The sequence below is a fragment of the Setaria italica genome, chromosome III (genome assembly GCF_000263155.2).
Source record: "Setaria italica strain Yugu1 chromosome III, Setaria_italica_v2.0, whole genome shotgun sequence".
Lineage (NCBI taxonomy): Eukaryota > Viridiplantae > Streptophyta > Magnoliopsida > Poales > Poaceae > Setaria > Setaria italica.
Window position 1 is genome coordinate 181,359 of NC_028452.1, and position 12,502 is coordinate 193,860.

Sequence of the window (12,502 nt, forward strand, 5' to 3'; positions counted from 1 at the left end):
TCAAATCAAAGAACAAATGATTTTTTTCGGGGGGAAAAAACAACATCCGACAACTGTTACAGCACAAAAGTATAACAGCTAGCAATGCCTTATTCCTCTTCAAATTCTACGGAGAAGTGAAGAACGGCAATGCAGTATCCCTATCGCCTTCCTTTGCCTCTCCTAGCAGGAGCAGCCGTTGCCGTTGCGGGCGAAGCACCGAGCGCCGGGAAGTCATCGGAGGAGAGGCTGATGAACCCGCTGCTGCTGGGGCCGCCTCCTGTCATCTGTCCCGCTCTGACGGCAGCAGCACTTGTTGTAGGCCCCTGTCTCTTCTGCTGCTGCTGGGGCCTGATGTCCTTGTCCAGCTGGGGGCTGGTGGTAGTGTTGGTCACCGCCGGCTGAGCAGGAGCAGGGTGCGGCAATAATGGCGCAAGGTTGTTCTGCAGGAGGTCCGGGTCGGGCCTGAAGTTGAAGGGCAGCTTGCTGTTGTCCATCTTACGGAAGGTGATGGAGATCCTCCTGGCAGGCACGGCCGGGACGCAGTGCTTGGCGACGTCGGCACCATTGCCGCTGAGCACGAGGACGGAGCCGACGGGGAGCGAGATGGAGGTTGAGCCGGCGAACTCTCCAGGACCCAGGACCCTGAGGTCCCTGCCGAAGAGGATGCTGCACTCAGCCAGGAAGGAGACGGTGCAGAAGGGTCGGAGGAAGTCGTGGTGGTCGATGTGCGGCGGGATGCAGTCGTCGACGTCGTAGATGTTGACGATGCAGCTGTCGGGGACGCAGGACGGCGGCAGGACGCGCCAGTCGACGAGGCGGCGGATCATGGACTTGAGCAGCGGCGGCAGCGGGTCCACCTCCTCGTCGCGGATGATCCCCGGCGGGTTGCCGTGGCGGTCGGTGGCGTAGTTGTAGCAGCAGCCGAACTGGATGGTGGCGCGGCCCTTGCCACGCATCCACTTGCGAGGCTCCGAGTAGCTACGTCCTAATTGTTGGCAACAGATTCGATTCATCGGTAATACAAGAGCACGATTGTTGTCAACAGATTCAGTAGCACGTACAAGATCGATCAGTACAGTACTTACCTCTGAGGAGGCCCCGTCGGCCCATGTCCTGCAGGTGGTGGACGGCGTCGACGATGCGCTGCTGCTCGGCGGGGGAGAAGACGCCGGTGTGCAGCTCCAGGCCCTGGAGGACGTTCACCATGCGCCCCTCCACGCGCTCCATGTGCCTGAAGTCCTTTTTCCGGCGAACCCTCTCCATCCCGTTCCCGTCGGCGGCCGCTGCTGCTGCGGGGCCTGACATGGCGGCGGCGGCGGTGGCGGTGGTAAAAAGGGGATCTGGCTCTGACGCGACAGACAGGAACACTGGAACAGGATGGGAGTCGGTGAGCAGGTCCGTAGCCGACTCGGTATCTATCTATCCTCTGACAGACACGTAACGGATTCTTCTTCGAGTTCTCTCTCGGCGGCTGGGCTTTTTAAACGTGATGGGCCCGAATCCAATAAGAAGACCAGTTCGTTTGGCGGCAGAGCCCAAACGGGCCCATTGCTTGCTGGGCTACGTATCACATTACTGTATGGGCTAAAGATTTTTAGTGAAGGGAATTTTAGACGAGGGATCCAACAGGATCTACCACTGAAAATGAATGAATGGCATTCAGAACAAGTTATTACTGCGTGCGTATACAACATACATGGACTAGATTGAAGGAGCAGAAACCAACCATGCATATCGAATTCCTCCTCATCCCTAACAAACTACTTAGTAAGCCGCCTTGTACACGACGACAAAGCATGGCAGGATGGCCCTGGGGTTGAACACCTGCAGCTCCTCCAAGTTGGAGTACACCCCCGCCGACGCCGCCACCGAGTCGAACTCCTCCGACGACGCCTCCTCCTCCTCCCCCAGCTGCGTCGGCCGCTTCACCCGCCCCGCGATCACCCGGCACACCAGCATCGCCCTGCACCTGCGCTCCTCCTCCTCCTGATCTAGAGGAGCGCCAGCAACCGCGTCGTGCGCGCGGCCGCTCGTCGCCATGGTGCGGACGCCGCCGCCATCGCCGGCGCTATTGATCTTGAAGCCGTCGCGGATGATGGCGCACGCGCCGCACCCACCGCCGCCGGAACTGGAGCAGAGGTGGGTGGCGCCGTTGAGGCCGAGCTCGCAGGCCAGGGTGGCGCAGTGGAAGCGGAGCAGCTCGTTGCCGTCGGCGGTGCAGCGCGGGTGCTTCGTCGTCTTGGCCGCCGGCTGCTGCTGCTGCTGGGCCGCCGCCTTGGCCTTCACGGCGTCGCGGTACTCCTCGAAGCGGGCCAGCGTCCGGGCCGTGTTGTGCACCTTGAGGATGCGCTCCACCTTGCACACGGGGCTCTGCTTCTTGAGCCAGCTCGACTGGAAGATGATCTCGATGATGTTCCGGCTCGTGTCATCCGCGCCAAGCTCGCTCACTGCACGCAGCAAGCGCAGTTTCTTTCAGTGTTTCATATCGGATTTGTGTCACCTCATACTAGGTCCCATCTGGTCAAAATGTCAGGCGCAGGCATCTGCTACTGAAAATAAATAAAAATGCAGAAATATATGCTATCTACAGTAATAAACAATCAGAATTCAGAAATATTGCAGTATCCTATGTTCCAGCCACTTTGATGCAGTAGTAATAGTAATATATGCTAGCTAGTCATGGGACATAAAAACAACCATCAAAAGCAGCAGGAATAAAGCTAGCCAGCGCAACTCTCACTTTCACACAACTGTAGATCGGCTACCAGCCTATCACCGACCGACGACCCAATGCTATGCCCTTATTTGCACAAGGAATTCAGAACTAGTATCTTTGCACAAGAAATTCAGAAATCATAATTAATGAGGATTGGTACTGGTAACTAACCTGCGTGCCTGATGGACTGGTGGAGCTGCAGGCTCTCCTGCCTGACGAAGATCTCGCCGCAGTCGGGGCAGGGGCACACGGTGGTGGCCCTCATCGACGAGCTGCCGCTGCCGCTGCCGGGATCCACCACCATGTGGCACTCGTAGCACCCCGACAGCCGCCTCAGCTGCATGCTCGCCCTGAACGACCCGCCGCCCGACGACGACGACGACGACAGCGACGACCCACCGCGCTGCAGCTGCAGCTGCTTCGACACCGACGACACCTCGCTCAGGGGCTTCTTCACGCGCCGCTCGCTGCCGCCGCTCACCGACGCCCGCCGCTTGCAGGGCTCGCCCGCCGTCTCGTCCGCCGCCGGCCTCTGCGCCACCCTCTGGCTCTGGCTGCTGTCGCTGTCCTTGAGCTTGCAGATGGACGGCGCGGAGCAGCCCAGCTTGTTGCTGCTCCGGCTGCCGCTGTCCGGCTGCTGCTGGCTGTTTCTGCAGGAGAAGATGCTCTTGAGGGCTAACCTGTAGGATGGGCTCTCCGGCTCCCTGCAGTGGCTGCTCTGCTTTCTCGTCGTCCTGCAGCCACCACTGCCGCCGTCTTTCTCCTTCTCCGGCTTCTTGCTCATCAGTTTCTTCTTCATGGCGGCGCCGGTGGAAGTGCTACTCTTATTCTTATTGGCCTCCCTTGCCGCTGCCGATCTGCCTGGTTCCACCATTGTGGAGCTTGCTTGCTTGCTCGATTTTTCTTTGCCTGCTTTCCTCTAGATAGATAGAGGCTACTTGTATATCTACAAGAGATGAGGTTGCTGGCCTGGCCTCTATCTAAAGAGGCTTGCTGCTGCAGCTTTATGCTTTTGGGGAGTGAGGGGGCTCTGCAGCTGCTGGGTGAGCTCTTGTGCTGGCTAACTGCAGTTAGTCAGTGGATTAATTAATAGAAGCTAACAATGGCGGGGCTTAATTATCCGACATGGCATGTCACGTCATGTCATGGCATGATAATGATGTTCTAGCTTTTACCTTAAGATGCATGGCTGGCTAGCTACTAGGTAGGCCTATCTCACAATGCAAGTACTTTAATTTGTTTGTTTACTCGTCTCTAGAATCGCCGTATCTCACAAGTAACTGACTACTTACTCTAGGTTCAAATGAACGGCATGAATAGGGATGAAAACTAGCTCAGCTCGATGCTCAAGGCTGAGGTTGTTCATTCAGAATTCAAATACAAAGCATCTCTAGCTTGGATTGGATGACACATGTCCGATGGGCGATGGCATTTCTTGGTCTTGGACGCGAGCTAGCTAGTGGCAGTAGCATGCAGGATCCGTAAGCAACAAGGAGTTGAGGCAAGGAATGGAATGAAACAAACAGCAGCTACAGATGTGTACGTACTGCTCGACGCGCGCGCTCAAGATTGAACAAATTGGTTTTGTGTGGAGCGTCGTCGATAGATTATATTGTCACTGTCAGTCTGTTACACATGGATGAGGCATGCATTGCTACCGGCAGTTGAGCGGATCAGCGGTGCAAGGACGAAACCTAGCTAGCTAGCTAGCTTATGCGTTTTCACAACTAACTAGTCACGCATAATTACTGAACAGAGCGGTTAAGTTAAACCTGACCTGACGGGCAGTAGAGGACTGAGTAGTGAGGATGCAAAATGCAGCAAGGACGACAGCGACGCCACAGGATTCGGATTCGCTATCATGCCCACTACACTACAATACACCACCTGATTCTGCATGCGGTAGTGGCAATGGCATGTATGGAATAATGCAGTGCAGTACTGCAGCGAACTGAGTGAAGGTATGGGCACGGGCAGCCTCTGGGTCTGCGACTCTGCGTCCTCCACCTCCTTGGTGATTTCCATTTCCCAATGCAAGGTCCAAGGAGGACGACAATGCATATGCATGCACGGTTTGCTTGCTGGACCGCCGGCCGGCAACAGCCAACAGCTCAGCTCCATGCCTCCATGGATGATCGATCCCACACCAATGGCCATGCATGGGACCTGATGATCCTCCAAGACTCAAGACTGCAAAAGGCCATGCCTGCATCTGCATCAGTTGCACTTGCTGATGACCTGCCCACTCAACACTCATCGGCTCATGGCTGCAGCTGCAATAGGCAGGCATCATATCCATCAAATAAAGGCATCCATCAGCAACCGACGGAATAAAGCGGAGCAAAGGAGAGGGAGAGGAGCTTTTGCATTCTTCTTTTCGTGTGCAGGCCCAGCACGCACACCATGGACCGACCACCCGCCCCTGTCTGTTATACCTAGCTACGAGATCAAATGCATGCTTCACTAATACTGTCCTTTGTTCCTAGCTTAGCTAGAGCCTTGGCTGCATTGCATGCAGAAGAGAACCCCGAAATTGCTGATGCATGGGCTCTATGCTTCTTTTGGTCGCGCGCGAAGTTTCCTGTAAAAGCTGCATGTCTTCTGCGTGAATGGCCCTTTCTTTCTTTAATCTACCTCGACTCGATCGGCCGCCATGTACAGGGTTGTTCTATCTTCACCTGCGTTATTAACAAAGGAAATAACCCACCCTGACTGTACTGCTACCGCTGCAGTAAAACTCTCAAGTAACAAGCTAAAGTGATATCGGTGGCGTTTGTTGTGAGTTTCAGTGCGGCATGCAATGGCATGCTGCCATGGCATCAGGTGGAGGGAAGCACGAGGCTCTCAAAAGAAACAAAGCATAACTCGATTACGCAAGCGAATAGTACATTATACTACTGTTTATACTTAATTAGATGGCAGGCACAGCACTGTTTATTTGATCGATCACCAGCACTTTAGTCTGCTGATGTTCAAAATGCATGCGTGCATGTCGCCACTATGTATATGATTTGCTAATCGAGAGACAACTCTGATTCCGAAACGAATGAATATAATAAAACCCTTCATCCAGCCGACACGCTGCACATATGCTGCCTGCGCCCTAGGAGTAACACTTGCACTACCACATCTATCATCTTTCTAGCGGTCCATGGATGCCAATCTCGCTGCCTGTGCTAGCAGTACTGCATGCAGAAGGTGGATGGACACAGATCAGCATCATGCATAGTATAGCAGCAGCAGTAGTACCTTGCTTGCTAGACGTCGGTGATGGCGAAGGGACACGTGGCGCCGGCAATAAAACAACATAAGGCCTCCTCCAATAGTTAATATTTTCTCCGATTTTAATAGGATAGATATAAAAGATAGTCTCATACACACGCTTTAAGATTTCGTAGGAATGACGTGTGGGGTCATTCATATTATGAGCTATGTGCTAAGAGCCAGATTATTGGAAAGGTTGTCTCTTAGAGTGATTAGAGTTAGGTAATAGCTCATAGCTCGTACCATTGGAGGATGCCTAATAATCCAGTCCGGTTCCAGGCATGCATGCGGGATGCTCCGGATGGATGATTGATCGTGGCCATGCTTCTCTCTTGCTCAATGGTGTGGACAGTCTCGCACAGAGAGACGAAAATTTCTAGCTTCATGGGGGCCGGGGATTGAAGATGCACTCAAGTGCCGCATGTCCCATGTTATGATGCGTGCTATGCCTAGCTCGATGATCATCCATCGACATGGCTGCTTGTTCAGTTGCAGCACCTCCCTCGCCTCAAAAATTGTTCCCAGGCCATCATCTTCTCTGCGGCCGGTGCCGGTGAAGCCCATGCCTATGCAGCATATCTGTCTGTCCTGTCCAATCCTCAGGAGGATCTCCCACTGAGCTCATCTAGCTTTTGCTGATCCAGCTCTCCTCTTTGACTCTCATCAGCTATCTCTATCTTATATCCTCCTACCAAGAATATCTAGCTAGTACAGCAAATGTTATTGATTACTTGTTCCAGTTTTCAGGGCACAGACAAGCTCTATGGCATCCACTCGTCATGTTGTGCTACAGGCAGCCACTAAGCTATATATAAATACTGGTTCACATGCATGATGGCATATTGCTGTCAGTAACAAGGCATAGACGTACGATTATATCTGAAATTAAAGGCTGAAACCAAATCGACATACAGCACTATTCTCTGTTTATTTTTACATCAGCAAATACATATATATGATTGGAATCATACATATATACATGACTAGAAAGGACAAAGGACGATCGACGAAAGAAGAATATATAGGTACGGTGCCTGAACTGAACTGAACTGAATTGAACAAATAAATCACCTTGCTCCTCATCAGATTCAGATGAGAGGAGGAGGAGGACAAGAAATTAATTAAAGAAAAAGACAGCTAGCTAGCTAGCAATCAATATAATGTGGTCGTCGTATCTGCAGGTAAGGTTGCAAATTAAACGCTGATGGTGAAGAGCAGCGCGAGCATGAGGAGTGTGGACGATATGAAGGATCTGCTCAAGAGGGAGGAGGCGCTGCTGCAGACGAGGCGGTTGTTGTGGTACGAGCATGCGGATTGCTTCCTGCTGGAGCAGAAGGTGATGATGTAGTCGGCGTTTGAGCAGGTGAAGATGCTGGTGGGGTCGTCGTAGGCGTAGCTGTAGGCGGTGGGGCACGCCTCCTTGAACTTCTTGGAGTAGAAGGTTGGCTGGCACGTCGCCGGGTTCCCGAACTGCCCCCGGCAGCAGTACTGGTCCGTGTTGAACACGTCGCAGGCGCTCCGGCACGCCACCGTCCGCCCGTTGGCCCTCACCGCCAGCTCCGACGGGCACGTCTGCCGGAGGTCGCCGTCGCACCCCGCCGCGCTGCAGTTGCCCTGCCCGTTCACCGGCTTGATCACCATCGGCAGGTTGAACCCGTCCACCAGGCTCACGTCGTAGTAGTCCACCGCGGCGAGTGTGAACTCGGCCAGGCTCGCGGGGGGCGCGCCGGAGGCGCCGCACCGGAGCGACGACCCGCAGGAGCCCGTGGAGCAGGAGCCGTTCCCGGACGCGTCGAAGCTGCAGTCGGTGCGGCCCCAGATGCGGCCCGACCACCCCACCGGCGCCGTGAACACCATCGACTGCCCCGGCCGGAGCGAGAACCCGCCGCCGCCGAAGCTCTCGCCGGGGGTCACCGCAGGCCAGATCACCGTCTTGCACTGGTTGATGATGGTGAACACGCGGGCACACTCCGCAGAACCTGCTTGTGTGTTTGTTTGCGTGTTGTGCACGCACCAATTAGTAACAACATCTTCTTCTTTATATATACAATATATGTGCATTGCACTGCCTTTTCTTTCTTCTTCTTTTTTACAAAACAAACACGGAGAAAACAATAATAAACAGAAAAGGCCAAGAGGAAAGGAGAAGCACATTCCTCAGCTTTTGGCAGGATGATAAAGTGAGAGCATAAAGAGAATGGTAACAATTTTGTTTTGCCAGAAAGAAAGAAATGTTAACACAGACGAAGCAGTACCTGATAACAGTAAGAAGAAGCAGAGTAGAGGCAGCAGAGCAAATTTCAGCTTCTTCTCCATGTTGGGTTGTCGACACACAACACAACACAATCACAATCCTTGCTAGCAGTAACGGCGTTTTGCTGTGCCCTTGGAGAGGGTTTTTCTTGGCCTTAATAGCATGGCGAGGTCGGAAGAATACGTGAGCTCGGTCGGGCATGGCCAGATCAACAAGCTAGGTAAACCACCTTGCTTCCGTTGCGACGCTGACTTGCAGAGTTAGTCTTCTTCTCCAACCCAGGGAGGAGGTCTCCCTTCCTTTCCTTGTCCAGATTCCATTCCATTCCTATCTTTCCTTCCATCCTTCCTGTTTCTCCTCTCTTGCATGCATGTAGCTCTCCTTCCCCAGACATGCTGCCAAGCCACCTCACATCCCAGCAAAGCATACCGATGTAGTAGCAAGTACTTTGTTTTCATACCTGCGTTAGGCACTTCACCTGCTCAGGACCACAACCTGCATCCCTCAAACATGATATGATGCTCAAACAATACAACCCGAAATAACCTTGCAGGCTTGGACACAAGAAAACAAAGTACTACAGTTTCATGCAGCAACATATACACGAGAAGCATCACACAACAGCAGATGCTTTCAGTTTCAGCACCCATGTTACAGGCTAAGAAACAAAAGGCCAAGGCTGCAGTTATCGGATTCTAATGCAGCAACTGCTCGTATACTAACTAAGCAGGGCCAATTGTTACACCACAGGATCCAGCTACTGGATCCCAACTCGTCAAATTCATCGCATCATCTACCAGCGCCCCAGGACAAACTGATGACTGCACAGCTGTTCCATGAATTTGTCCCGTCAGTCATCCAGGTTCACTCCATAACGGTGAGCCAGGTTCTTGATGGCTCCATTCTGCATCACCAGGTCCAGCATTTCGTACTTCTTGCAGTTCGCATCAAGAGCTTCCTGCTGCTGCTTTGCCAGTTCCTTTTCCTCGTCCAATAGATTCGGAGACGGTTAAAACAGCAGCACCATGTCAGTATTTTCATGTCTAATTTTCAAATGAAGAACAAAGTAACAGCATCCACCAACTATCAATATTGTAGTTAGGTGCAAACACAGTACTTGGACATGCACCAATCTGGCAAGTATGCATATTTTTCATATAATTTAAGGATTTCCGATTAAAGGAATTAACAAACACCTAGTTTATTGGACAAATGTATTAAAAATAAACCACATCCATTTGTGCACATATACTACAGGCTGACAAACCATACATCACTCCGGAAGGATATTATTTTCATATAGGCACGTAAGTTCCCCAATTGTTCCATTCTAGGATTATAAATGAAAAATACTAGGTCTCACTCTTTCATGTTTAGCCTGATGTTCTTAAGGTGGTAATGCAATTTGCAGTGACTTGCCGCCTTCTTATCACCTAGGCTATAAACGCAATGTGGTAAGGCAATTGAGGCGACAGCCATACTCACATATATTAGACAATAAAAATCAAAATAGCTTACTAAAGCCCAATCCAAGCATCCCTTCCTGTGCCCTAGCCTCCCAATGCCATCCACAGCATGTCACCTTTCTCCTTAGGCTTTGGGGACAACTTCCCCTAGCAAGCGCCTTGTCGCTTAAGTGACCACTAGGCGTGTTCAGTCTAACCATTAAAATAAATAGAGCAAACAGTAAAACCAACTTTAATGGTACACAAAGGAATGGATATTATTTCCATATAGATTCGTCTCGCGAATTAGCCTCCATCTGTACAATTAGTTTTTATAATTAGTCTACTTTTAATACTCCTAATTAGTATCTAAGCTTCGATGTGACAGGGACTAAACTTTAGTCCGTGGAACCAAACACCCCGACCCGAAGCAGTACCTGAGATAACAGTAAGATGAAGCAGTACCTGATAACAGTAAGAAGAAGCAGAGTAGAGGCAGCAGAGCAAGTCTCAGCTTCTTCTCCATTGTTGGGTTGTCGACACACAACACAACACAACACAACACAAACGCAATCCTTGCTAGCAGTAACGACGTTTGTTTTGCTGTGCCCTTGGGAGAGGGTTTTGCTTGGCCTTAATAGCATGGCGAGGTCGGAAGAATACGTGAGCTCGGTCGGTCGGGCATGGCCAGACCAACACTGATGGGCCACTTGTAATTAACCATTGCCTATATATAGTGCCCAAGGGCATGAGGGCAAGGGACTCTCACTCCTACTCATTTCTCAAAACCCTAACGTGATCCCTCTCCACCGCGGGCTCTCTCCCCTCTCGTGTGTTTCGAACCTCCGCCATGGAGCCTTCTTCGCGGAGCCTCTGACATGGAGTCTTCTCCACGGAGCCTTCGCATGGAACATTCATCATACCTCCGCATAGAACCTTCTCCGCGGAGCCTCTACAAGGAACCTTCATCGAGGAACCTTTGCAAGGATCCTTCACATGGAACCTTCGTCGGGGGACCTTCGCACGGAACCTTCGTCAGGGGACCTCCACAAGGAACCTTCGTCAAGGGACCTCCGCGCGGAAGCTTTGTCGGGGGACCTCCGTATGGTGTCTTTGCTGAGGGAACTCCTCCAGCTAGCCTTCACCAAGGAGCATTCTCCTCTCTACCTTGTTCGGGACCCTTGTCCCAACACTGATATTGAGGTAGCCGCACATAAACCTAGTTTGCCAGGCCTAGAAACACAATTGTTGAAGGCACAAACTAGTCTTTCTAATATCGAACATGCAAGTGAGAGAGACAACAACCATATGCCAGTGCCTAAGGGGCTAGTGGATCAGGCCTCGACGAGGAGTATGGTGCAAAACTATATTGAGTAGAAGGTGCCGATGCAGACTGAACATTGTCATGGGAGATATAAGGCGCTAGTTACAAGTGTTAGATGCATGAGAAGGTGGGAGGAGCAAAACCGCACATGATTGTTGTGTTGTGGCAGTGGTGGTGCTCGAGGAAGATGGTGAAGGACACAAACAACGTGGCGGTGGCGGTGCTCGAGGAAGATGGTGAAGGACACAAACAACGTGACCGCGAGTCCCGCCATGCCACACACACAAAGATGATAAGTGTATGTGTAGGTTGGTGGTTTGGGGTCACGCCGTTCCACGTCATGGAAGATGATGGCCGGCGGAAGAAAACATGCCTGGCGTGCGGGCATCTTACGGACGCTTATCCTCAACCTCGCAACTTGGACTTCGACCTCCCCCTCTCGCTCGTCTTCAACCTCACCTCCACCCATCCCACCGCCATCGGCCACGGCACCACCAGTGCCAACCTCTGCCGTCTCCCTCCCTAATACGCGTCAGAGGATTCACGGTTCGCCCCACTAGCCCACAGACCTCCTTCTTCTAAGGCCGCAGATGCTCCTCCCCTAACCTAAATCGGAGCATAGGAGACGAGGGGCGTGCGGTGCTGGAGCTGAAGAAGGCATGGACGAGTGTGGAGTCTGCCCCATCATATCTAACAGCGCGTCGACACTCGTCCATGCGTCGGTAGCGTCAGATTAAGTCATTTTGGACAAGGAAGGATATCGCGGAATTACTACTATACAGTCACACATAAACTACGGTATTATATCTGGTATTCCTAAATATACTCTAACTCTAACAAGCCCAGTTCCAGTCACATGTGTTCGAGCTCGACACTTGCTTGGCGTTGCTGGCCGACAAGGTAGCTGCAGCTGCTGTCCGTGCAAGGAGCCGTGACGTACTCACGAGAGCCTGAAAGCACGTCGACTGGTTGCCGCTCCTACACGGAATGACAAAATTTCCCATGATGCCCAGGTCCCGGTTCTGGGTAAAGGACCGGTCCATACGCGCCATGGACCGGCCAGCGGCGAGTCCGGCGAGCCGGGGCAGGCGGAGGGCTTGGTCCGTACTTGGCTCAAGATGCTGTAGGTACAGTGCCCATGTCGTGTCTCGTCTCGTCGTGGCTGCGTTTCAGGCCCAACAGAACAGATAGACTGTCTGAAGCAGCCAGCCTAAACCCACTGCCATCCGTCGAGGGCAACACAGAGCACCAGAATGACTGGCACTGGCAGGTAGATCGCAGTTTTCCTGGTCAGATCGCAGGACATCTTGAACGCTTCAAGAGTGGACCGGAGGACCATGTCTGAAATTCTGAATCGAGAGATGATCATCACCATCCACATCTATGATGCAGATACGTGTCGGTGCGAAGGCACCAACTTCATTCATTGCTGCATGCCAAATGCTGTCTCCTCCTAGCCCCCCTAGGCCTTCCCCGCCCTACAACAGTGACCGGACGGAAGGCGACTCTGGCCTGGC

General features: G+C 52.3%; 3 protein-coding genes across 4 annotated transcripts; all 3 read right to left on the reverse strand.

Annotated features, from left to right (window-relative positions):
• Positions 1 to 2: 2 nt before the first annotated feature.
• Positions 3 to 1,384, reverse strand: LOC101767971. The gene is made up of 2 exons (XM_004963305.3): positions 1,068 to 1,384; positions 3 to 967 (listed from the first exon to the last, which is right to left on the reverse strand). Exons 1-2 carry the CDS (start codon positions 1,285 to 1,287, stop codon positions 141 to 143), a joined length of 1,047 nt encoding a protein of 348 aa, XP_004963362.1. The 5' UTR covers positions 1,288 to 1,384; the 3' UTR covers positions 3 to 140.
• Positions 1,385 to 1,615: 231 nt separating this feature from the next.
• LOC101760650 lies at positions 1,616 to 3,724 on the reverse strand. Its single transcript, XM_004959906.4, has 2 exons — positions 2,870 to 3,724; positions 1,616 to 2,429 (listed from the first exon to the last, which is right to left on the reverse strand). The coding sequence occupies exons 1-2, from the start codon at positions 3,570 to 3,572 to the stop codon at positions 1,747 to 1,749; spliced, it is 1,386 nt and encodes a 461-aa protein (XP_004959963.1). The 5' UTR covers positions 3,573 to 3,724; the 3' UTR covers positions 1,616 to 1,746.
• A 3,106-nt stretch (positions 3,725 to 6,830) lies between these two features.
• Positions 6,831 to 10,202, reverse strand: LOC101760244 (pathogenesis-related protein 5). 2 transcript variants are annotated; one of them, XM_022824796.1, is made up of 2 exons: positions 10,127 to 10,202; positions 6,831 to 7,941 (listed from the first exon to the last, which is right to left on the reverse strand). In XM_022824796.1, the coding sequence occupies exons 1-2, from the start codon at positions 10,185 to 10,187 to the stop codon at positions 7,157 to 7,159; spliced, it is 846 nt and encodes a 281-aa protein (XP_022680531.1). In that variant the 5' UTR covers positions 10,188 to 10,202; the 3' UTR covers positions 6,831 to 7,156. The 2 variants fall into 2 exon arrangements, with proteins under 2 accessions (XP_022680531.1, XP_004959962.1); XM_004959905.2 differs by lacking the exon at positions 10,127 to 10,202 and adding an exon at positions 8,218 to 8,384.
• Positions 10,203 to 12,502: the final 2,300 nt, after the last annotated feature.

Excerpts from the sequence above, each read along its gene's own strand:
- LOC101760244 (XM_022824796.1), bottom strand. The coding sequence starts at position 10,187 with ATGGAGAAGAAGCTGAGACTTGCTCTGCTGCCTCTACTCTGCTTCTTC. Across the intron at positions 7,942-10,126 it reads CTTCTTCTTACTGTTATCAG|GTTCTGCGGAGTGTGCCCGC; the intron begins GTACTGCTTCAT and ends ACACACAAGCAG.
- LOC101767971 (XM_004963305.3), bottom strand. The coding sequence starts at position 1,287 with ATGTCAGGCCCCGCAGCAGCAGCGGCCGCCGACGGGAACGGGATGGAG. Across the intron at positions 968-1,067 it reads CCGACGGGGCCTCCTCAGAG|GACGTAGCTACTCGGAGCCT; the intron begins GTAAGTACTGTA and ends GCCAACAATTAG.
- LOC101760650 (XM_004959906.4), bottom strand. The coding sequence starts at position 3,572 with ATGGTGGAACCAGGCAGATCGGCAGCGGCAAGGGAGGCCAATAAGAAT. Across the intron at positions 2,430-2,869 it reads CCAGTCCATCAGGCACGCAG|TGAGCGAGCTTGGCGCGGAT; the intron begins GTTAGTTACCAG and ends TGCTGCGTGCAG.